General features: G+C 35.6%; 3 protein-coding genes across 10 annotated transcripts; 2 read left to right on the forward strand and 1 right to left on the reverse strand.

The window, feature by feature from the left end:
* Nucleotides 1–6396: 6396 nt before the first annotated feature.
* Nucleotides 6397–12210, forward strand: LOC125215817. 5 transcript variants are annotated; one of them, XM_048117383.1, is made up of 9 exons: nt 6977–7157; nt 7484–7555; nt 7961–8043; nt 8276–8697; nt 9334–9483; nt 10522–10642; nt 10726–10956; nt 11050–11174; nt 11528–12210. In XM_048117383.1, coding segments are annotated over exons 3-9 (1539 nt in total). In that variant the 5' UTR covers nt 6977–7157; nt 7484–7555; nt 7961–8041; the 3' UTR covers nt 12016–12210. The 5 variants fall into 5 exon arrangements, with proteins under 5 accessions (XP_047973338.1, XP_047973339.1, XP_047973336.1 ...); XM_048117381.1 differs by lacking the exons at nt 6977–7157; nt 7484–7555 and adding an exon at nt 6397–6627; XM_048117382.1 differs by lacking the exon at nt 7484–7555 and having other exon boundaries at nt 6973–7157; nt 10522–10636.
* A 1023-nt stretch (nt 12211–13233) lies between these two features.
* LOC125213151 (pentatricopeptide repeat-containing protein At5g04780, mitochondrial-like) lies at nt 13234–17711 on the forward strand. 4 transcript variants are annotated; one of them, XR_007174876.1, is made up of 4 exons: nt 13234–13420; nt 13924–16610; nt 16705–16906; nt 17007–17711. XR_007174876.1 is itself a non-coding variant. In XM_048113528.1 (4 exons), exons 2-3 carry the CDS (start codon nt 13937–13939, stop codon nt 16589–16591), a joined length of 2562 nt encoding a protein of 853 aa, XP_047969485.1. In that variant the 5' UTR covers nt 13234–13420; nt 13924–13936; the 3' UTR covers nt 16592–16610; nt 16705–17711. The 4 variants fall into 4 exon arrangements, 2 of the variants coding, with proteins under 2 accessions (XP_047969485.1, XP_047969484.1); XR_007174875.1 differs by having other exon boundaries at nt 16705–16778; XM_048113528.1 differs by having other exon boundaries at nt 13924–14738; nt 14832–16610; nt 16705–17711.
* On the reverse strand, nt 17685–21456 carry LOC125213150 (probable LRR receptor-like serine/threonine-protein kinase At1g74360). Its single transcript, XM_048113526.1, has 2 exons — nt 21268–21456; nt 17685–21097 (listed from the first exon to the last, which is right to left on the reverse strand). The coding sequence occupies exons 1-2, from the start codon at nt 21338–21340 to the stop codon at nt 17868–17870; spliced, it is 3303 nt and encodes a 1100-aa protein (XP_047969483.1). The 5' UTR covers nt 21341–21456; the 3' UTR covers nt 17685–17867.
* Nucleotides 21457–26512: the final 5056 nt, after the last annotated feature.

The following is a 26512-nucleotide window of genomic DNA, read 5'->3' on the forward strand; positions in this document are numbered from 1 at the left end:
AAAATGGCGTTACGAGTAACTTTTTCTTGTGATTATTATTTTGGAGTTTCTTGGAGACCAGTAAGTAAAATCGTGAAGAAAGAGAAAACAATGGCAAGAAGTAATAAATGCAAGGAGATGTTTTGACACTATATTAATATGATCCTAAGTGTCTCTTAAATGATTTCACGAGTAACACATACGATTATCACCAAAGACTTGTGTCCTTAATTGTACAATTGACACTAACACATACGATTGTCACTGAAGATTGTGGCCTTAATTGTACAATTGACACCATATTAACACAGGTTTTACAATTTTTCACCTAAGACTGTGGTCTTAATTGTACAAAATTACAAATGGATATGGTCATAGCTGTTTTAGTAAATCTTGATGGTACTCTCCCCCCCCCCCTCTCCACCACTGTTGTTACCCACATCATACTGTATCTGCTTTCAAGATCAACAAAATTGTTTTTCTTCCGAACTTACCACGCCTCTAAAGACTACCATCATGCTTGTTATGTAATAGCTGATCCTTTACTGAGCACAAATTGTTACTAAGTGAAATATAATTAGCTCTCTGGATAAATTTTTTTAATCAATAAATGTAGACCAGATTACTTTATATCTTCAAGGATCGACTCAATCCTTTACTTTGACTTGAATTTTTAAGACTTCATGGACAGCAGCAAAGAACCAACCAGATAAATATCATGATAATTCCAATAAAAGCATCTATTTTCGCTTACATTTTGTTACAACAAAGGTCAACCAGAACTTTTTCTGTCAGGTTCAACTATAGTCCAGCAATCTAATACATTCACCACTTTCACTCAGAACTCTTGGTCAGGTCCGATACATATAGCATGCCAAAGATTGCCTACTGATGCTGAATTCTGATCTACTTAGTTGGATGATTGCGTAACATGATTTTCCAAAGTAGGAAAAACATTCATAACTGAAACAGCTCACATCAGAAGATTCTATGCAAAAGGAGAGGCATTCCATTTTATATATAAACATAGTCAAGTTGAAATCTAAGACAGAGTGAAATCCATCATAGATGCTTATGCTCATAGCTTTAAATTCATTTAGGAGTTTAGCTTTTAGTACCAACAATGAATTATTATCAAGAAGCAACTCAGCATATTCTGATTCTATAATTTAAAAAAGATGCATACATATGGAAATTGCACACTGGATAATTCAACAATATGACTCGAAGGCAAGGAAAAACCACGTATCACAAACATGAATAATAAAGCGACAATGCCACCACAAAGATACTCTCAAATATACTCCACATGTTAGACTTACCACCATTGGAAAGGAAAATGCTCGGTAATTTTGTCTCTGTACTCTAAAGCATTGAATATATAAGGAAATCCAAGAACAAAACCCAAACAGATTGCTATCCTAGCCACTGTATGTAAGTTTCTTGCTTACATAGTCTTATATTTCAATTATATGGCAAATTTTTTATAATTACCCTAGCCAGACTACCCACGAAGTCAGATCATCACCAGTCCAACCATAATGACACTCAAACAGAGCATTTGGCTTATCAAATTCATAAACCAAAAGCTTATATGGATGAATGATTCAGCTAGATCACCTTCTAATCTCCAAATCTCTCTCATGTTTGATCCTATGATAATATTATAGATTCCTATTTACCTGTAACAACCTTTTCCAGATTCAGCTAGATTACCTTCTACAGTAAATATGTTACCACAGAAGCACAATACTCAAGTTTACCTAGGTCAGCATTACATCGAAATAATTGTAATCAAATCATCCCCAAATTAGATCAATAAGTAAACATCAAATTAGAAAAACGAATTGGCTCTCGGAAACAAGTAACAATACCTGAAGAAGGCGTCAATACACGAGATTTAAGCAACGGTTTCTCATTTTCTCCCAAATTGCAGAGTTTTGATTCATTATTCACACAAACCGAAAATTAATCTCTCGTACTCGATGATCTTCTCAGAATACCAAAAATTAATTTTCAGAGTGTGAATGCAGCAGCGTTAAAGAGGGCTGGAGCCTGGAGTAGATGAAATGAAAAACAATGTGGCGTCTCTCAGAAGTTAGATCATCTTCATAAAGGCTTTTGAAATGAAATTTGATATATTGAGTTAGTTTATTTGACTGTAAATTAGTACTTTAAGGGGTTGTGGAAATATTATATTTCAAACATATAAGAGCAAAATCGAGAGAATGTTAGTGTTGTCAAATATATAAGGGGTATTCAATTCGCAAGATTGTATCCCAAATTAAATTTATAGTGTGTTCGGTTCATGAGATTCAATCATACCCTTTGCTCTCTCATGTTTAGGCATTGTTGCAATCCTCACTTCATTCTCCCTAGTCCATACTTCTATATGACATTCTCCTTATTTTTTCAGTTATTTTATTTTTCATATGTATTTATTTTTATTTAATTTAACTACTATAGCTTTTGTTGTTTTATTGAAATTTTAAGTGTTTTAGTTGAAAATTATAAATAAGAAAAACACAACATATCTTCCAAAATTCGAACATTTTAACCAGAAAAACAACGGCTCCAACATAGCATCATGAAATTAAGAACAAACCCTTTTACAACATCAAATTTTGGAAGCAAACCCTTTTCAACTATCATAATTAATTTATAATCGTTGAATAACATTGATTTTCGAATTGTACTCGAATGAAAAAGAACTTCTCTAGGGTTGAAACTGAGCTCGTACAAAAATTTGCAAGGCACTCAATTTTTTCTTTTTTCTCCCATAGAACTACTGAAACACGATCAACATCTTGGAATATAAGTACTCATTTTGTCCCAACTAAGTTGAGTCACTTCTTTTTTGCACTCGTTTTGAAAAAGGGAAAAGCTATACAACCACATTATGTACAACCATAAATTGGTTATATAGACAAAAAAAACCGGTTAATTTTTGTTATCCGGTCATTAAGAACTAAATTTACTTTCATATCCTTTAAATAAAATTGCCGCCTTTTTATTTTACTTCCAAATAAGTGGCGCCCCTTGTTTTTTGTTTTTCCCTCTCTCCCATTTATTTTTCCTTGATTCACGGTAAACAAAATAATTGCAACTTCCATATTTATTTCCTATATATTAGGATTCAGTTTATAAAAAATATAACATATAAATATTTGAAAGGAGTTTGACCGGCTTTTTTTTCTCAACTGATTTTATCAATTTCTTTTGTCAAAATATTGAAGTTCATAATAAAGTGGAGTGTTCACATGATATTCATATTATCAATTCTGATTTCATTTCATTTTAGTTTAGCTTTTCATTTCTAGTTTTTAGTTTTTTTATGTTACAAGCAAAAAAATTTATGTTCATCCATTAATTCAATGATTTTCCTTATTCCTTATATCAATACAATTTGTTGTTATTCATTGTTTACATGTTCAATAAATAGTGAATATACAACTAATCAAAGTTTTTAAAAATAATTTCAAAAGAAATTTGTAGATATTTTTTCTGTTTTTGGCTTTCAATTTATTGGCTTCTAAGTTGTTTGTCAAAATACATAAACGTAATTTGATCAACATTTAATTCGAGTCTGTAAAAATGCAAAATTAAAATAAAAACAAATATTCTAAATCTTATGTTTTATTCATATTATACGAATTTATTTTGAATTTTTATATGTTTGGGATCTAATATAAAAAAAAATAGATTGATTATTTAGATAATTATAGATTGGTCAAATAGATATTTTAATTTACTTGACATCTAATACAAAAAATTAAATAGATCCAGTAGTGAACTATTCTCATCAAACTATTGTGTTTGTACAAGAAATCTTATAATATTAGTATTTGATTATAGTATAATTTTTTGTTGTGCTTAAGATCTAATGTTTCAAAGTGATTAAGATCAATTAGTGAATTATTCTCGTCTAAGTATTTGGTTTTTGAGAGAAATACTAATGACATTAGTCTTGGTTAAAATATAGAGTTGCAAAATAGATAGAACTATTACTGATTTGATTAAATAATTTTTTAATATGCTTGAGATCTAATATTGCATAAGTCAATTAGTGGTTTATAGTTTATTATCAACTACCTTGACTTATTAAGAAATCCTAACGATAATATATTATTATTTGATTAAATAATTTTTTACACTTGCTTGAGTTCTAATATCACAAAAAATAAATAGATCAAATCGAGAATTATTCTCATCAAACTATTTTTTCTGTAAAAGAAATTTTATGACATTAGAGCACTCCCAATGCTCTCCATAAAAACTCATTTATTTCTCCCTAACTCCTGCCACATCAGCGCCACATCAGCACCAAAATTTATCCCTAGTTTTTAGCCAACTTTTAGCTAACTGCTCCAATGGTTTCTTCCTTATTTCTCCCTAACTCAACATTTCATTTTTACATCATTACTAATTTAATTGTTTTATTTTTTTATATAATAAAGCTAGCTAATTTATAAGACAAGACAAATAATAGTAATAAAGTTCGTTGAATTAAACACGAGTAAAAAATTACAACGACGAAAATTAAAAAAAAATAGGGGGGAAATTATTTTAAATTAATTATTAAATTTTAAATTTATAGGGGGGGAAATTAAAAAAAAAAAAAAAAAAAACTATTTTTATCGCCGGATTATCGCCCACAGTGGTCGGCGATAATCCGGCGAATTTTCGGGATTCGGCGTTAATTCGGTAGAATTAACGCCGGATTATCGCCGATTCCTCCCCATTGCCGGCGAATTTTCGGCGATAATTGGCGATAAAACGCCGGATTTAACGCCGAGTGCATTGGGAGTGCTCTGTGTTTGATTAAATAATTTTTTAACGTGGTTGACACTTGAGATCTAATGTTGCAAAGTGAGTAGATCAATTAATGAAATATTATAATCCAACTATTTGGTTTGTAAGAGAAATATTTTGACATTAGTCTTGATTGAGATATACTGTTGCCAAATAGATAGATGTATTACTGATTTGATTAAATAACATTTTAGTGCTTCAAATATAATATTGCATAACTCAATTAGTGATTTATTCTCATCCAACCTTTTGACTCGTTAGAGAAATCCTAATGACATTATTATTTAATTAAATAATATTTTAATTTACTTTAGCTCTAAAATCACAAAAAATAAATAGATCAAATGGTCGAATTATTCTCATCGTACTATTTTGTCTATTAAAGATATCCTATGACATTAGTATTTGATCATAGGAGTATAATTTGTTAACATGATTGAGACTTGAGATCTAATGTTGCAAACTAAATAGAATTAGTGAATTATTGTAATCCATCTATTTAATTTGTAAGAGAAATACTATGGTATATATTAGCCTTGATTGGGATTTGATATAGCAAATTAGATAGATCAATAAGCGATTTAATTAAATAACATTTTAATGTACTTGAGATTAAAATATTGCCTAATTCAACTAATAAATACAAATAACGAATATCAGTAAGAATTACTACTAACTTATATTGTCACTTTGATTTAACGGTAAACAATAGTACTATTTAACATAGAAATTTAAGAGAATAAGTTAAATTTGCATTGTACAATCACATAACATTTTAATGAGTATGTTATAGTGATAGAATGTGCAAATTGTCACGATTTAGGTTTCAAAAATATAAAATATTAACGCAGTAACATGAATATGAATACTCTATTTATTTTATTATTGCACATTATTTTTATTTTTTTTGGTAAAGTATTGCACATTATTTTAATAGTATTGATATTAATGATATGAATATTGTACAATACGTTATGCAATTATATATTTTATGAAACGTCAAGTGAATTAACGGTAGTTATGCTCTATTTTATGGAGTGAAAGCAATTATAATAGTAGTGTTTATAATAAAGATTTAGTGTAAATTTTCACTTTCATTGAAACTACAAAAATTAATTAATGCAGAATTTCAAATTCAAATTTGGATAGTGAAAAGAGGGGGATTCTTTAAATAAAATAAAAAATTTGGCTGAAGGTTAATAACGTCATTTTATTTTGTCCACTATCCATTATTAATATTTTAATATATAATTAATACTATAATTTACTAATATACCTTGTGTGGTTGACCATAATGTGGTTGTTTAGCATCACCCTAGAAAACTAGGCGGAAAAATATTGAAATTGGATTTGTAACAATTAGTACTATTATTATTTTATAACTACTTTCTGTCGATAAAACTGTATTAACAAACAATTTATCATGAAAGTGAAAACAATAGTACTGTTTAATCAAAAAAACATCAGCAATATCACAAGGAAGCAATCGATTTTTATTTATTATAGAATAAATGCAAACAAATTTAAATTTCAGGATTTTAAGCTAATTTTTTTATCATATTTTTTCTGATTTTTCTGCCCAATAAATGTAACTTACCAAAACTGGTAAAAAAAAGATTCGACTTCTTCTTCTTCCAAATCAAGTCTCCCCTGTTTCTCACGAACTCTGTCACCACAACCACCCCACCTGCTCCTCTCTCTCTCTCTCACACACACACACACTAACACATTTTAAACTAGAGTTGGAGGAAAAGGAAGAGGCGATTTTCGACTAGAGTTGGAGGAAAAGAGTTACTCTCTCAACAACACTTTCCAACATTTTAGGCCCACCACATGGTGAGGAAACCCTACCTACAACCACGCTATTGCGCTTTCTTCAATTTTTAATTGTGTATTGTGTGATTTATTATATGCATTGGAGGCATCTCTACCCAAAATTGTGACCCATGCATCGGTTAAAATATTGATTTTTTTTTTACAGTTACAGTTGCAGTTGCTACTATTTTCCTTGAATTTATGGAGGAATGTGCTTGAGAATGCTGCTTTTTTGAGAATTTTGGTGGTGAAATTTGTGCAAATAGATGATCCGTTAGAGATTTACGTACTGATTTAGGATGAATCATGAATTTTTTATCCCCTTTGTTTTCGCCATCTTCAGGAATTTCGAACATTGATTTGTTTATAAAAATACATTATTGTTTCTCTCTCTCTGACCTTTTAAATATAAAAAAAATTGTTTTTATTATTTTATAATGATCTCGTCGTTGCTGCTTGAATATGAGGCCACCTGAGGCTTTATTTTCGATATTTCCTTCAAATGCTACACTATATAATTGAATTTTCAAACAGACCAACCCATGAGTGAAGTAAGTTATTTTTAAATTTAATCCAATTAAGGCATTTAAATTTTCAGTGTAGAAAACCGGAAGTGTGTGTTAATACTAGTACTATATTTTATCTTGACTGAACTTCCAAGCATTTGGTTAATCTTTGTCCAATCGAATCAATATGGCCATACAGTAACTTGTGATTAATAATTATATGATGAGTGCAATTGTTGTCATCTCTTTATGTTGCTGCATATGTCTCGAAAAATGGATAAATTCTTGTTACTGAATGATAATAGTCAGAACATGATTCCATGAAAGTTTAAATGCTCTGATTTGATCACTTGATGGCATATGCATTTCAGTGTCTCTGACTCGCTGATCGCAGTTCTATTATCATACATACAGATTTGTACTCTGTGTGGTCATTTACGACTGTACGGAATTCCACCCTCCTCTTTTGTTATAATGTTAATGTTAATATCTGTACATATAGAAATAGAATCTAAAGTTGATTCTAATATCTTAAATATCTTATTCTTAAGTTCAGGGCTTTACTTTTTCACTTGTGTTTTCGGCTAACCCTGTTAAACTCTAGATATTTTTCCCCTTTCTTTCATGACGTTCTAATATTTGCTACAAAACCCACATGTCCTGTAGTAATATGGCATCAGTTTTCACATTTTCCCATTTATGTTTCTCTTCTACTTAAATGTTTCCCTTGGTAGTGTTTTTCCAGTTTTATGTCTTATTTCTTGTATGATATTAGGAATTAGAAACCTGTTGTAATTGAATGAAAGTCATATTTATAAGGCATATTATGTGTGCTTTCTCATTTTCAGGAGTGCTGTGATATTTGTGGTAATATTGGGGTTGCTGACGCATTAATAACTTGCAGCATATGTAAAAGAAACACTGAGCATATGTAAGATTCTCTCCCTGTTGCTCACTAAGTTTATCTGTTTATGAATTTTCCTGTGTTATGTCTTGTTTTTTTGGAAGTGAGAATGGAAGCAGAAGTTTAAGGGAGATACTCAATGCTAAAAATAATCAGGCATTGTTTGCATGTTTCTGTGTACCTACCGTACTTGATATCAAATCATGTTTTCTTTTTTGAGTTCTGTAAATAGTTTTCACTAAAGTGGACCTGATATCAGGTATTGCATGAAATTTTTTCTTGAGGAGCACGTCAACGACTGGCGTTGTGAAGAATGCATGTCAGGAGTGCATAATTCATCAGTAGTACATAGAAGTGGTGAGCTGCCTGCAGAGAGTAGAAAGTTACCAAATGAATCAAGGGTGGGTGTGGGTGACTGGGAAAAAATTGTTGCAACTGGGAAGACTAAATACCTCACTGTCGAAGAAGCTATCAAGCTCCCATTAGGACAGAAGCTACCTTATAATGCTTTCCACAAAAGAACCCCTCGCCGCAATAGTGTGAAGTATAAATTTGATTCAACAATCAAGCCTAGATTTATAGATTTCTCATCTCTCCAAAATATCACTCCGGGACCTTTTCGGTCACTGAAGCCTCGACGACCTGCCAATGTGGATATCCATAGAAAGCCAAACCTCACAGGTCAGTAGTCATAGGCAGACTAACTTATATTGCATGAGAAGCAAAGATTGAACTGCCTTCTTTTCTAGATATACTAGCTCATGCTGTTTTCTGAAAAAGCTTGGGTGGAAGTTGATGTTGTGGATGGTTGTTGTACTGCTTGTTGAAACAGGTTGATTTCACTTTTTTACTGCATGTTACAGTTGAAAAAATAATCATATGTTTATGAAGTAAGATAATTTGTACAAATAATCATACTGTTTCTGAAGTAACTGATTTGTGCAAACTAACAAGTTTTTATTGATTTTCATGAATGCTTGTGGATGGTCTGTTTCATGAATGCTCGATGGTCTGTTTCATTCTGGCTCCACTGACAATTGGATTAACTGATTAAGGCAATACTGATTCTTTTTGTTACCCTAGATATGACAACGGCGTATATCACATGAAAATAACTGCGGACTGTTGCAGGTTTAGGGATCATAGTATCACTAGGTTTCCTGCAGCTAGAATTTCCTTCATGTTTCATTTTTTTTTTGGTGAAAGTGCATTCGTGTGAATAAATTGTGTCACCTGTATAATGCAATGAGTTACAGAATTGGTTCTAAAACATATGATTGGTACGCAATATTCAAGATGGTTCCATCATTTCATCAGCAGGGTTTAGATCACCGAGCAGTCTCCCACCTTCTGAAGCCCTGAAAGACACAAACTTGGTGAAGGAACAGCCTAGTAACCCCGTGACAACAAGAGCAGTGAAGCAGTCATCTTTACCATCAGAAAATACCTCTCCAGGTGCCATCTCAGGTAAGAGCAGCATTTCACCCATTTGCTTCATGATTTCTGTTTTACAAATACAACTGCCATACTGCTGCATTTCATATTAGTAAGAATATGTGGGATTTTGCTTTAACACTCTTTACATATCAATGTAAAGTACTTTTTCTTCATATTCACATACGGTTGGTTGCAAGAAATTCACTCTTTCAAAATATATTAACTGAAAGTTGTTGTAGCTTGTCCTTGAATATTAGATAGCAGGTGAAAATCTGGTGTAAAGAAGTGAAACTTATGATCGAGCCTGTAACTTTGGAAAATAAAAATAGGCAGTTAGATTTTAGTGCAAGATAAAGTAATAACGATGAATTTACTTGTAGTTCTCAAAGTTATTCATGCATATGCCACCAGGTTTTAGTTTTTCCACCAGTTACAAGACATGAACAATGCAAAATCTTAATGCGATGATATCATCCTTACCATGCAATGCATGGTGCATGTTTTATGTTTACATTGTTTACCTGATAGCAAAGAGAAATAAGTCCCCCAAAATGCTAATCTTTGTGGATAACATTATGAAGATGTATATGATATTGAAGATAACAGAACATGACCTGTGCATAATTGATAGGGTTAAGAGTTGGAACTGACACATCGTTCACTCAAATCTGCAATTTTACACTGCTTTTAAAACATTGGACTTATTGCATCCCCGAATTTTCCATACTAAAATTATGTCAAATTCATTGGTAAAACGACATCATTTTAAGGTATACATTGGAGAACTTTTGTTGAATATTTTTTGGGATGTTGTAATTGCAACAATTAGGAGCGATCATTTATGTGAAAAGTGCAAATTTGGGCAAAACTTGTGTAATTTTTGGCAATTAAACCAAAATATGAAATACGAGCAATGGAGAGATAACTGCACAACCATTTAGTGTCTGCTCTTTTTAACATGGAACTATGCTATACTTGGGGTATTAATTGTTTACGTTTGGTTATGACTATATAAAAACTGAATCATGTTTGGGTGATGTTTAATACTTGAAAGAATTTATTTTGCAGGTGGTGATGGTCATGATAATGCTATTGATCGGAGCACTTCTGGTGCTGAGAATACGAGTGAAATTTATTTGCTTGATTCAGAGAAAGACTCAAGGGTCCCTGCTTTGGAAGCTTCGTGGAAGTAAATTTCAATATTTTTGTATTTTCTCTACTTATTCATTTTCTATATTTTTCATAATCTTTTTTATCTTACTGGGTTATCAGGGGAAGCTTCAGGATCCTGGACGATAATGCACAGAAAGAAATAAACCATCTTGTTCGAGCTTATCCTCCTTTTCAAGTTTATAAAAAGATCTTTGATATCTCCAAGAAAATGCCTCAAGTGCTTCATTTTGAATTGGTTCCTTCCAAACCAATTTTGAACAACTTATTCAATGACTATATTCCAGATCGAAATGACATTGGTTTATATTTCTTTCCTGGAGCTGGAGAGAGGTGGGCTAGATCTAGAGTTGTTAATTTTTTTGACTTTCAACTGCTGCTCTCGATTCTTGATATTAACTTACTGATCACCTCACTTATTGACAGCTCGGAGGAGGGTAATATCTTCCTGGCAGATCAAATAATTTCAACAAACTATGCATTGAGGAAACAGATTGCAGATGTTGAGCTGTTGGTTTTCAGCTCCAAACTGCTGCATGCCAATTGTCAAAGTGAGGCCATTATTTCTCATGTGTGAAGTCATTATATTTTTACGGACCATTAATTGACGAGCATCTAACTTATGCTATATCATGTCATAAGGAGTTAGTTATGCAACTTCAGCTGTAAAACTGTTAGTTGTCATATCACCAATCTTGAAATTGAGATGTGGTATTAGAATCCTTGGTTACATTCTCTCAGATTGTAAAGGATTCAATGCCAATTCTGCAATTAATTAATGATGTGATGGACCCTTTATTATATGAACATTTTCATTTCCTTGATTTGAAGTAAGGGAATATCTCAGTCTTGTTTGGTTAATTTGTTCTCTCCTGACTTTTCACAAGAAACATTCATGTTCCAGGTTGGCAGGGAAAGCACTTCCTATGGGGAGTATTCCGCCATCTTAAACTAAATGCCACAACATGCTCAGAGGATAGAGTTCTTGAGCCGACGGTGCAACCATCGGATGGGGTGAATCACGACCAGGGTCAGGTGCATGGCAGTGGAGAGGTGGACATTGAAATTGACATGACAGATGGGGTGAATCACGACCAGGGTCAGGTGCACGACGGTGGAGAGGTTGACATGGAAATCGACATGATCGGTGGCATCAACTTGGGAAAAATAGATGTTCCTGTCAATAAAAAACCTACAGCTTCTTTGGCTTGGCCAGAGTCAGTTGTCCCCTGCCAAACAGTTGCTCCGGTCGCCAAGATTCCATCACCGATTGTTAAAGTAGAATCTCATGATCTCATTCCTCCTGGATTTGAGGAGGTGTATAGGATGAGAGTTCAGAGTTCATCACCTCCGGTGGCCGGCATTTGGAATCAAGACATAAACAAGGGATGATTGATGATGGTTCTTTATCTTGGATTATGGGATCTGAAAAAATGTACATGATAAGTTTGGGATTGGGGGATTGGTGTTAGATTTTAGATATGGAACAGTATAAAGCCTTTTTCTGCAGCATTTAGTTAAGTAGTTGAGTTGTGGTGAATTGAGATAGCTTTCCAAATTTGGTTATTGGTAAAATCATTTGTTTAATTGTGTTCGCTGCTCCAGTTTTTTCCTCTCTGGGCTTTTGTGAGGGGTAATATTTGTGTTTTTTACAAACCAAAAAAAAAAAATGGCTTTTTTTTAATACATACGCCGCTAAACCCTAAACCCTAGTTGATGGATTTTTTTGGCTATTAACCCTACAACATATATTTTACATTTATTTAACTAATTTTTTGGTATTATATATTTATAATAGCAAGAAAATAAGGATATCTATAAAAAATAGCTTGAATGGTTTAAAAATATAGTTTGCATTTCTTTTTTATATGTATAAACATAGTTTCACTCTCCAAATTTTATTAAAAACATCCATTATGACACATTATTTTCAAAAATCTTTTCACTTCCAATTCCCCTAATTATTGCAAAAAATAAATAAATTCTTTTCATTTTTCTAATTTTGTTTAATAATATACTCCATAACTTCATTCTTGTTATTATTTCCAAAATGCCCTTTTATTATGTACAGTTAAATGAAAGAATATATTTTATATACCGCAATATTCGTAACGACCCATAAATCTGTAAATTAGAACTTATTAAAATGTTGAGTAAGAATTGTTTTTCGAAAAAAATTAAATTAAAAGAAATTTGGGGAGTTCAATTAGCATTTTTAAAAGCTTAAATTAATTTTGGTACAGAACCAAGTACTAGTACTACTAATCATTTAAATGATGTTAGGCTTCTGAGACAAAATAGTAGTATCAAGATATAATCTAGGATTGAGTTGGAGATTATTTTAGTCATAAGGGAACCAGCTATTACTAATTATCTCATGATTATCCAAGATTAAATTGTGGGATTAAATTTCCAAGATTGAATTATGGGATTAAATTTCTTGAACCAACACTACAAATTGAATCTTGTATACAATCTTGCAAACGGAACACAAAAGCTACAAAATTTGGTCATATAGATTTGTTGAATTGAAGAAATACTAGTAGAAGAAACAAAATTTATTGGGAAAGGCCAACTAATATTCCTAATTATTTAAAACCAAATAACAGAGTAACAGCTTTCACAGTCACAGCACCTCTCTATCTCTCGCTTCTCCTTCATACCACCGGAAAATGTCGTCCGTCATCGACTGCTGCGGTGTGCCCTCATTCATTCCTTCTCCTTCACTATCCACGGAATCCGAGATTTCAAAGCTTTGAGCTTTATCCACCAAATTCAATTCTAGCAAAATTCCAAGGTAAGAAATTGATTCACCTTGCTTATTCCATCTCGCAGAGCTCTAAATTACGGGTCGATGAAAGAATATAATTCCTAGTTTGAAGAATCTCACCCAATTCTCTTGATTTGATGGATTTTTTTGTTTTATTGGTTCGGATTTGGCATGTAATTAGTCTCTGAAGGATAGATATTATAATAATAGTATGCTTGTTGTTGCGATTATGTGCTAATATTATTGTTGATTCAGCATTTCTCTGAAATTTCAAAACCTACGGTAATTTCTTTGATTCATTTGACTTTCAATTGCCACATTTGTTGTGCACTTCCTGCTCGTTATAGACTTCTGTCCTCCACCTTCCAACAACTTCCTTATTTTTTGAATTGTTGTTTGTTGATATTAATAACTAGAAAGCAATCATTACCTGATTCTTAAAATTACCAGCATTTTACTTTGAAGTTAGTGAAGAAAGCTATTGTGTGTATTTTCCATTCTTGAAAAATTAGCATGTTTCTTTTGTTCAGGCAGCTGGAGTTTATGGTTCTTCAATCATCTCCCATATCCTACTCAAAGTTCTTGCCATTGCTCAGGCAAACCAAGTCCGTAAATGAGGGCCTCCAAATCCATGCCCAGCTAGTTAAGCATGGATTATCCCATGATCCTAATCATCGTAACCATTTGATAAATTTTTATTCCAAGTCCAGAGCTTTTTCCCATGCCCGCAAACTGCTTGATGAAAGTCCTGAACCGGATTTGGTTTCTTGGTCCTCTCTGATATCTGGGTATGCACAGAATGGCCTTGGTGCAAAGGCTACTTTGGCCTTCCACGAAATGCAGGCCTTGGGCGTTAAGGGGAATGAGTTCACCTTCCCCAGCGTGCTCAAGGCTTGTGCAAACACGAGCGATTTTGTGCTTGGGAAGCAGGTTCATGGAATTGTAGTAGTTGCTGGATTTGAGTCAGATGTTTTTGTGGCAAATACTTTAGTGCTTATGTATGCGAAATGTGGTAGTATTGTAGATTCCAGGAGGTTGTTTGAGGACATCCCGGATAGAAACGTGGTTTCTTGGAATGCTTTGTTGACATGTTATACTCAAAGTGATCTTTTCGGGAAAGCAATGGGATTGTTTCAGGAGATGGTTGTGGGTGGAACTAGGCCCGATGAGTATAGTTTGTCAACTATATTAAATGCTGCCACGGGTTTAGGAGATATTGGTCAAGGGAAGAAGATTCATGGCTATTTGATAAAGCTGGGGTACGAGAGTGATCCGTTCTCATCGAATGCACTAGTAGACATGTATGCAAAAGGAGGAGATCTAGGAGGTGCGATAGCTGTTTTTGGTAATGTGCCAGAACCTGATATTGTTTCTTGGAATGCTCTTATTGCTGGTTGTGTGTCTCACGAACATCATGTTTGGGCTTTGGAATTGTTAGATCGGATGAAAAGCTCTGGGGTGAACCCTAATATGTTCACCATATCTAGTGCTCTTAAAGCTTGTGCAGCATTAGGTGTGAAGGAATTGGGTAAACAGTTTCATGCCAAATTGATAAAGCTGGAGACGATGACAGATCGCTTTGTGAGTGTTGGCCTCATTGACATGTATAGTAAGTGTCGTTTGATGAAGTATGCTTTAACTGTTTATCATTTGATGCCGGAAAAGGAATTGGTTGCAATAAATGCATTGATCTCTGGACTCTCACAGAATGGGGAGATCAGGGAAGCTCTTACTCTATTTCACGAGATGCATAAGGAATTTATGGAATTTAACCATGCTACTTTACTAGCAGTGCTTAATGCTATTGCTGACTTGCAGGCTACTAGCATGTGCAAGCAAGTTCACACGCTTATTATGAAGTCTGGTTACGAAGCTGATAATTTCATTACAAACAGCCTTGTTGACTCATATGGGAAATGTAGTCAGGTTAATGATGCAGCTAGAGTTTTTAAAGAATGTCCCAATGTGGATCTACCATCTTTTACATCAATAATGACGGCATATGCTCAACGGGGGCAAGGTGAAGAAGCTTTGAAGCTCTATTTGAAGCTATCAGAAATGGATATCAAGCCAGATTCTTTCGTTTTCAGTTCTCTTCTCAATGCCTGTGCAAATTTATCAGCTTATGAGCAGGGGAAGCAAATTCATGTCCATGTCTTGAAAATGGGGTTTAGCTCAGATATCTTTGCTGGGAACTCCCTTGTCAACATGTATGCCAAATGTGGAAGTATCGAGGACGCTGGTTGCGCTTTCTCTGAGGTTCCGGAGAGAAGTGTTGTCTCCTGGTCCGCGATGATTGGTGGACTAGCACAACACGGCCTGGGTAAAGAGGCCCTCGATTTGTTCAATGACATGTTGAAAGATGGTACAACTCCCAATCACGTAACATTAGTCAGTGTCCTCTCTGCCTGTAATCATGCTGGTCTAGTTGATGAAGCTCAACGGTATTTTGACACTATGAAGGAGCGATTTGGCATAGAACGAACGCAGGAGCACTATGCTTGCATGATTGATGTCCTTGGCCGAGCTGGTAAGTTGGATGAAGCAAAGGACCTCGTTAATAGCATGCCGTTTGAAACTAATGGCGCCATATGGGGGACACTTCTTGGAGCCGCCAGAATTCATAAGGATGTAGAGCTAGGACAACATGCTGCTGAGATGCTCTATACTCTTGAACCAGAAAAATCGAGTACACATACTATCCTGGCTAATATTTATGCCTCAGCAGGATTATGGGAGGACGTTGTTAAGGTGCGCAGATTAATGAAAGACAGGAAAGTGAAGAAGGAACCCGGGATGAGCTGGATGGAGGTGAAAGATAAGATACACACATTTATTGTTGGAGACAGAAGCCATCCTAGAAGTGAAGAGATATATTTGAAACTTGAGGAGCTGGGGCATCTAATGGCCAAAGCTGGTTATGTTCCTTTGTTGGACACAGACCTCCATCGTGTTGAAAGTAAAGAAAAGGAGATTCTCCTCTCGTACCACAGTGAAAAGCTTGCTGTGGCTTTTGGGCTGATAGCCACCCCGCACGGAGCTCCTATTAGGGTGAAGAAGAACCTTCGCATCTGTTTGGATTGCCATACATCGTTCAAGTACATCTCTAAGATAGTGTCGAGAGAGATCTTTGTTAGAGATATCAATCGTTTCCACCACTTCAGGGACGGGTCTTGTTCCTGTGGGGATTATTGGTAGTGTGCTCTATCTGCAGCATGTGAGGGTTCTCATTTTCTCAGTATTGTCCTTAAATTATCCAAGTTGGGCTAAGTTTGATTAATTTCTTCCCTAACATTATTTCTTTGTATTAGGATGGAGCAATTCAATGTCGTGTTGCTTCAGGAGAATGATTCTTATTAGAAATGGGCCACTTGAGCTTGTGCAGGTACATGGCAACGTTGTGTGCTCAACGTTAGTTATTGATAACGATCCTACCTAATTGTGATGAAGGTGTACAGAAGTGGAGTAAACTCCTTGATCATAAGCTCATTATACAGCCTCACAACAGCAAATGTTGTAAAACATTAACCTGAGCTGTTTTTTCTTGACTGTCTGTGCATGAAAAATAATGATTCGGTGAAACATTTATGATTACATTTTGGGTTGAATGCAGAGATTCTGGCACCATCGGAATCCCCAATGCAGAGGCTCCGCCAGATGTGAACACGGCATATCTCCCCCCTCCAACCCCAGAACCTGCAGTTGTTAGGGTTGCTATTCCCCTTGCAACACCAGCCCCTGCCCCCACAAGGAATGTTGATGCTTCCCCTCCAACAGCATCCCCTGCCCCAACAAGAATTCACTACGGCGGTGGTCGGAATTGTGTCCACTGACGAAGGATTTCTTCGCTGTCATAATATTACACAGGTAACCTCCAGCTTCTTTTAGGATCATGGTGGAGCTCAGCACAGATGGATTTATTGACCTATGTTGCTTAAAAATTATCAAAGTTCCTTGATCTTTTGGGTATCATTGGCTCTGCAAATTGTCTCGTTTTGCAAACATGATTATGACCCCCCACCGGTCAGAGCAACAATTTTTTTGGGCGGATCGGAAAACTATCCGTGGTCAATTTCAACTCCAGACTTGAGGACAAGGCTGTTTCAAAAGTGGAGTAATTGATAGAGAACGTTTAGAATTATATTGAGATTCCAGCTTTATTGCTGTGGCCATGGCTTGTGATTTTAGGTTAAGCTTTGCATTATTAGGCCAAGCTTTTTAGTTGCTAATTGCTATGGTGCAAGCTGTATGGAGTCATATTTCTTCAATGCCTATGAGAATATAGGACACATTTGCTTAAAAAATCCATCTTTATTCACTTCCAATTCACAAAACTATCCTAACCTTAACCGCAAGAAGGATAGAATCTGATTCCATCAAACAAAAATGGTTAATCTTTACCCCCTCTAACAGTGTGTGATAATTACAGAAAGAATGATTGTAACAAAGAAAGACTATATACATTGATGTAAGATCAATTGAAATTAGAAGCATGTGCAAAATTCTTCAATGTGCAAGAAATTCTAAACAACATAGCCAACACCTCCTTCATGTTAGGCCTAACATGGGGCGTCTCCGCCGTGCACCACAGCCCGATCCGAAGCAACTCCCCCATCTTGTCCGCTCCATCGACTAGACCAGATACGAGCAGAGCCACGGGCAGTGGCACACCCGGTCGTCTCTGGCCGTCCCCCATCACCCGCTTGGCCCACTCGACCAGACACTCCTCGCCACCATCCACCGCCCGCCGCCCAGTGGCCAGCTCCATCACCAGCACACCGTAGCTATACACGTCCCCTTTCGTGGTCGCCTGCCACGTTTGCCCGTACTCGGGCGCAACATACCCCACGGTCCCCGCCACCATGGTGCTGACGTGGCTGCCACCCGCGTCCACCACCCGTGCCAGCCCAAAGTCGGTCACCCGGGCCTTTCCATTCTTGTCGAGAAGCACGTTGCTGGCCTTCACGTCCCGGTGCACGATGCTCGGGTAGCACTCGTGGTGCAGGAACATGAGCGCCCGCGCCACGTCTATGGCGACCTCGAGACGCCTCCGCCAGTTTAGGCCGATCCGGTCAGTGATGTGATCCTCCAGGCTACCCCCTTCCATGTACTCGTACACGAGCAGCTTCTCCGACCCGTTCAGACACCAACCGTAGAGCGTGACTAGGTTCGGATGAGGCCAACCGAGTCCATTACCACTCAACATCTCCATCTCAGCTCTGAACTCCCTCTCTCCCTCCACACCTTCCGACTGCAGCTTCTTCACCGCCACCTCCCTACCGTCAGGCAGCACGCCTCGGTAAACCGTGCCAGAGCCTCCCCGGCCGATAATCCTCTCATCCGAGAAGCTCCTAGTAGCCCTCAAGATATCTGAATGCGTGAAGGCCGTTTTGTCCAAACGAATGACCTTGATCGTGTCCGACCTCCATGGCGAAGACGAGCTTGAGCCCGACACGCCTTTCGACTCCTCCAACAGATATCCTCTCGACTCGTTAGGGATCTTCTTGACGAGCAAGCACACTATAAGTGTCAATATCCCACAAACTAAGACAGCAAGAATCAATGCCAAAACCACTAAAAACACATTTATTCCCCTTGGCTCATCCTTCCTCCCGCCCTTACTCCTCCCGGGGGCCGCCCCATTCGTCTCGTTGCTGATGAATGGTGGCAGCCGGAGGAGGGGGTCCCCGAGAAACGACCACTTATCAAATGTCGCCAGCTGTCCGATCGCAGGAACAGAGCCGGATATGTAGGGATTGTAAGAAATGTTGAACTTGGTCAGATCACTCAAGTTGTCCAAACTACCCGGAAACTGACCGGAGAAGTTATTGCACGACAAATCGAGATTCTGCAAGCACTTGAGGTTGCCTATCTCTGGCGGTATCTCGCCAGAGAAGGCATTCCGCGTGACATTCAGCACCACCAACGGCATCCTCTCCAACTCCGAAGGCAGCTCACCGCTGAACCGGTTCATCCCAAAGTGCAACATACTGAAATTCAACATCTCCCCAATCTCCGCCGGAATTTCGCCGGAAAACTCATTTCCACCGAGCTGGACATAGCCGGAAATCTGCATCGTCCGAACGTTCGTTCCCGGGGAGCACACCGAAAACAGACCGTACCCTTTGAGAATCCTATCCCACAAAATCCTACACTTCTTCCTCGTGAGAAGATCATAGACAAAGCTGAAAGGCGGATAATCCGCCGGAATCCACCTCTTCATCGCGGTGCACTCGCCCGATCCAGCCGGCATCTCGTCGCTCTCGCGTCGATTCAGCATGAACGTCGGCGTGACATCTCTCCCGATTCTCGTTAATTCCGCTGGCAACGCCCCGGAAAACTTGTTGTTAGCCAAATTCAACCACAGCAAGCTGCTGCAGTTCCCAATCTCCGGCGGGATCTCGCCGGAAAACGAGTTGTTAGCGAGCATCAGCCACATCAGCGATCTAAGGTTGCCGAATGTGTTAGGTATGGATCCATTGAGGCTATTGAAGGAAAGATCAAGTGCTTGAATTCCAGAGAGGTTTCCATATTCGGAAGGTATGCCGCCGGTGAAGCCGTTGTAGGCCAGAATTAGGTATTTCAAGCTCGCCATCTGCGAAATCTCCACCGGCAACTGGCCGGAGAAGTTATTGTAGCTTAAATCCAATCTAACAATGTTTGGAAGCTGAAGAACACCGGAGGAATGAATTCCACCTACATATGAATTCTTATGAAGGAGAAGAAATTTGACCTGCTTCAATCGGCCGAAAATCTCCTGAATTTCGCCTCCGAAGTTGTTTCTGCTCAAATCAAGGAATTTCAAATTGCTTAAACCAACTAAACTTTCTGGTATTTCTCTTGAAAAATTGTTTCCCCCCAAATATAATGCCCTAATTTTAGGCAAAAACCCAATCTCCTTAGGGATTAGCCCAGTGAAAGTGTTCCCCCACAAAGTCAGCATCTCCAAATCCTTACAATTGGAAATTTGTGATGGAAATTCTCCGGTGAAGTTATTCTCCGACAAATCCAACGATCTCAAGCTGCAATTTGGGGAAAAAATCGAGGCGGAAACTTCGCCGGAGAATCGGTTTTGTGACAACGAGACTTCCTCCATCCGATCAAATGCAGACCATATGGCTCCCTCCAATTGATTCGAGCTGAGATCGAGAAATTTCAAATTCCGGCAATTCACAAAGATGTCTCCTACTTCTCCGGTGAAGTTATTGGTAGAGATATTCGCTACGAATAAGCTCGTGCAATTTTCCGGTACGGTGAGGTGGATAGCCGCCTGAATTCTGTTCTGTGACAGATCGAGAATCTCCAGATTGTCGAGGCCGGTGAGATTCACCTCGCCGTAGATGATATTGTGCGATAAATTGAGAAATTTGAGGCTCCGGCAGCGGCCGAGGTCGTCGGGGATCATGCCGCCGATGGTGTTCGATGAAAGGTCTAGGCGAGAGAGCTCGGTGAAGGCGGAGAAGTTCGCGAAGAGCTCTCCGGCCACGTTGCAGCCGGAGAGGTCGATTTCTGTGACGCGGTTTGTGGAGTTGCCGCACGTGATCCCCGGCCACGCGCACGGGGAGCCGTCGCCGGAGTCGTTCCATTTTGTGTATCTGCCGCGGTTTTCGGCGACGGGGTTTTGGGATTTGAGGAATGTCTGAAGCTGGAGAAGGGTTTCTCTGTCTGTCTCTAGCGATGATGATTGGCCAATCACGAGCTCTCCTGTTTTGATTTTCCGACAAAATTAAAATGATTGGTTTCGGTGTTTGGTGTAATAAATGCGGTCAACTCCGACAATCAATCATCTTCCAAACTCTCAAAACTCTCCAATTAATAATCACATTTTGCAGAATTTAATTTGGTGAATTAAAATTTGGGGCAGTGAGATGTACCTGTGAAGAGGAGGAAGAAGAGGAGAGAGGCGGCGGCGGCGCGGAGGAGGTGATCGGATTCGTCTTCTGACATGATCAGTTAGATTTGTTTGGGATTCTGAGCTAATTGTCAGAAAACGGTTGTTGGGATTTCAACATATTCTTGAAGAATAAAACTGATTTTAAAATGTGGAATTTCGAAGAAATTTAATTGGGGTTTTGTTTTTCCCGGTCAAATGTTTAGTGTTGAAGTAATACTATATTGATGTGAATCACACTATGCTTTTGTTTTATTTAAGAAGATTTTGAATGAAAGGTATATTTAATGATGGTTGAATACTGAATTTAATTGTTGTCTCTAGTTTGTGTTTAGTTTTCTTGTGTGGGAAAGTGAGGGCAAAGCCGGCCGCTTTAGTTGACCAGATTTTTCTATGTTCTTACCGGTTATGTCTCAATCCAAACGCACTCCTATTTTCTTCTTTTATTTTCTTTTCTTTATCTTGGATATTCCAGTTTTAGTTAGGGATAGTATGATTAAATTAAATCATAAATCACAATCGTCTATTCAGTTTATTGGACTTGGAATTGTGATTCCATCGATTCAATCGGAATCAGTATATCGGTGATCGAGCCTTATACCACAAGTCACCGAATTATGTGTCTTCTGAATTGGCTTATAAGTTATATTTCGATTAGAATAAAAAGCCAACTGTGAGGCCGGTGAACCATACACAATTAAAGTTTCAGCAATCAAAAAGAAAAACCAAAAGATAAAAGAAAGAACAAAGATAATTATCCTCTCGCAGTCTCGCACTAAACCATTACAAGAGCCAATCAAAACCAAACTCATCGAAATCATAAGACGACACAAAGATTTACCCTATAATTGTAACAAAAGCAAACAAGCGAAGAAAATAGCAAATCACCTTAGACCTTAGTAGTAGTTGGCAAGATTTCTGACTTTTTCCTTCCCATTAACCTAGACTTAAAGCAAATTCTAGTTGGACTCCGTCCTTTAATCCACAGCCCAATTGGTGGATGTATTTAGATATTTCGAATCATGCTTCAAGTTCTTGTGAGAAGAGTCTATCTTTTAATCATTATTAACTATCAACCTATCTACCAATTAATCTCTTATTGACTCTTGCATAATTTTGCTATAAGTAGCCTGAATAGTTGAGTTTGAGTGGTTACCAAATAACTATAATATGGCATGTTTTGAGTACTAACAATACCTATAAATAAATTAAGATACTCCACATTGTAGGCGACAACTGCAAATGATTAGTACAAGTAAACACTTATATAATTTTGCTTGAACTCTAATATAAAGTAGTACCTACCAAATACGTAAAATTTATGTCCTCCCAAAAAAGAGAGACAAAATAAAAGGAAAGGAAAAGGTTGTTGGGTTTTGAACATGCTAAACTAATTGAGTTTTCATACATAAATAATATCGCACGTGAGTAAAATTTCATTTAAAAGTATGGGATCAACATGTAAGCAAAGTCACGCATATTTATAGCTTGATCCCTAACTTAGCTACAATTAATTAGTTGCTTTATTTGACCACATGCAATTTCCTATTAATTTCTCATTCACTTTAATTGTTATGATTTTTGTGATTAGCAACTTTGATTTGATTAGAGTGTATAAGAAAAGCTTGGTAGTTACACCTCTAAAACCATTAAGTTGTATAGTAGTAGTAATTACTACTTCCTTTGTCTCAAGGTAATTGATGCATTTCTTTTGAACACGAGATTTAAAAAATTAATTTCTTAAAAGTTAAAAGTAAAGAGAGGAATGTAAGAGTGAAAATAAAATAAGAGAGATGAAGAGAGAATAAAGTTTTTACCAAAAAAATGAAATGACTCAACTGACTTTAGACAAACACAACTATCTTGGGACGGATAGAGTAGTACGTGAGAGTAAAAGACATCTCTTGAAATATATCTACACCGACTCAAATTTCGGCACATCTCTAATATTTGCACTAATTCAAATTGAAATTTTAAATCGTGGACGGAAAGAATAATAAACAAAGCCACGAGTGACGACTTATTTAATGAAAAGGGCGAGATCGAGTTGGTCCCAACGAAGCCAATGAAACCAAACTCAGTCACCAACTCACCCTCAATATATAAAATGTTATCATTCAAAAACTTATACTAGTATATATAATTAATTGGAACACGCCTCCTACATACGTATGTTAGAAATTAAAAAATGAATTTAAGTAAACCCTTGAAATTGCTCATAAATTACTAATAAATCACAATCACACGAGCACCCTCTAGAAAACTATTCAGAAATAAGGTGTAAAAGATTTTGAGCAAATTAAATAAATTAATAAGCAGGCTGGTGGTGGTAAAAAAATATTATCAGAAAAGACAAATAAATCATAGAAAATACTACGTCTAACTACTACAGTTGTTTTTTTCGTTTGTTAATAAAGTTGGCAATTTTTCACACATGAAATTGGATTTTTTTATATATATATATATATATTTAGATTATGTTGACCTAAAAAATTGAATAAACGTAAGCTTGCCGGACATATATGATTGCTTGAGAAATAATTAGCCAATTTTATTCTTTCTCTTTCTCTTATTTTACTAAATTATACATTGAAAATCGTACCATTTTAAATCTTTCTATTTTTAAAAAACGGAGGGAGTAGTTCATCGCACGACTTAAATATCCGCTATCTTGTTATTCGAATATTTTAATACATACATTAATTGCACGCCCGATTTTAGAGAAATTAATTTAGTTAAATTATTCCTAACAGTTCAGAAACCAACTAACGTTATTCTCTTATTTATTTTAAGAAAAAAGAACTTGTTAGGAAAAAGAGAATGAAGAAAATGTACTACTATTAATTATTCTGATGGATCTATAACCAAAGTTGGTATATACATGGAGTAATTTTTTATTTTTTTTTCCAACTTAGACCCGACATAATTAACTATGGTTATTTAATATAGAGAAATAATTAACCAAAGTTAGGTTTGAAGGGGGCCCACTGATATAATTAATCAAACCTTAGGCGGTCAAAAATTGATGATGAAATAGATAAAGCGATAAACTATGTTTAAATGGATATGATATAGTTTGGGTCAGCAACTTAATACACGTGCGAAGTTAGTTAACCACTTACACTTATAATATTTGAATATATAGCCGTGACTAACTATACGAACTAATTACAACTTTCTTTGGCTTTTAGTCTCACTCTCATCCCAATAATTTGATTTTAGAGTCTTCAAATATAAATAAAAACATTCAGATATACCGTATTCATGAAATACAAAAGAAAAAGGAATATGATAGTAGTTCATAAAAATAAAATTTAATAAATTAAAATTTTACTTCTAAACATATGTGGGAGAATTTATAGTTAAAAAAATACGGATGTTACATATATATAATGGTAGTATAAAATTCCTCTGTCTTCATAAAAATAAAGAATTTAAAAACGACATAGATTTTAATGCAAAATTTGTAACGTATAAAAATAAAAAATTATTAAAGTATAGTTAGTGGGGAATGAAGATTGATTTCTTGGAAAGAAAAGAAACGAAAAATATAAGTACCACTAATTTTAAGGGACAAATCAAGATGATAAAAGATAGATACTAATTAATTTTTTAATGGTGTATATCCGCACACCACTATTTGTCTTACTTATTTCACGTGGAGCATAAGAAATCCTAGTTCGATCTTAGATTTTTTTCTTTCATTTTAATTTTAAATATATAATTTCTTCAAACGACCTTATCTGACACCTACATGAAGGAGAAATGAAATGTGACATGTAATTAATTTTTATAATAATTCTTCAAAACTACTATACGAAATTGAAGATCAAAACGAATAAAATACTTTGATCGCGACTCATGATTTTCATGAAAAAGAGTAATTACTATTGTTTATCAAACCATCTCTCTCGTAAATATAGATAAATGCTCGAGTCAAACAATGATAAACATGATAGTAATAGTAAAAAAAACAAAACGAAGACATGATCTTAGGATTACAATTTACGACGATAGTATATTAGTGTATATAATAGGAGTATAAATTATTTATTGTATTTTGCATAGCGATATGAATGATTTTATACATTTCGAGTCATGAATCTAACTATAAACATAAGATTATCAGATTATGTACAAGTTTGATAATGCCATATTTATAAGAAATTTAGTTTCTACGGGACAATAATAAAATAAATAAACTTTTTTCAAAATTAGTTTGAATATGAAAAATATGAGACACGTAAATAACAATATATAGAACAATAATAAATGGCTTATTCGATCAAAAAACCCGATAATGATAGTACCATTCGCCAAACTAAATGTCTTATTTTGTTTAATCAATTTATCGATAATGATAGTACCATTTTATGAATTGGATTTTTGTAACATATGTAAGTAATTTAGTAGTACTACTTCATTAAGATTGTTATTTGTATTTTTCCTGACCCTTTTTTAACACGAGAACCCGATTTATACAATCTCAATATATTATATCTTTGTGTTAGATAATTTTATATACAGAATTGAAAGTTATTAGTTATTACTGTAAACTAGTATTATCCTAACGCGACCCGTGAGTTATATCATGAAATAAGAAGGCTATATGAATAATGACATAAAGGAGAGAAAACAAATTAATTATTATCCCATCCACTCTGCACTCAATATTTTATTTCTTCAATATTTCAAAAGGAAGACCATTTTTGCAAATTATAAGAATACTGCAACTATATAATTACAGAAAAAAAATCTTCGAATTAGAAAAAGTCCTTGACTGTGACATGGTGTCATCTGAAAAGCATACCAAAGTAGAAAGAAAAGATGAGGAAAATGTAAATTGCATCATTTTTCTTCCTTTAATTAATTTTAAAGTGATTTTTTTGGCATTTGGTTATTAGAGAAAAGAACAGTGGAGTCACTTTCTAGAAGGAAAAAATCAAAGTCGAAATTAATCGTTTTGGCTCAAAGGGAAGAAAGCTACATTAATTATATTCCCACGGGTTTGAATATATTCTTTTTACAGATAACCAACCTTCAATTCTCAATAGAATTTTTAGGCGATTTCCAAGAGATTATTCAGTCAACATACTAACTAACGAAAGTTAGATATTTTTATTTTGGGAAAATTACCATAAAAATTCTAAACTTCAGCCATATGGACCAATTTCCCAACTTAAAACGAAAATCAATTTGAAAAATCATGAAATTTGGATTTGTTCCCA

This window comes from Salvia hispanica, chromosome 3 (assembly GCF_023119035.1).
Source record: "Salvia hispanica cultivar TCC Black 2014 chromosome 3, UniMelb_Shisp_WGS_1.0, whole genome shotgun sequence".
NCBI lineage: Eukaryota > Viridiplantae > Streptophyta > Magnoliopsida > Lamiales > Lamiaceae > Salvia > Salvia hispanica.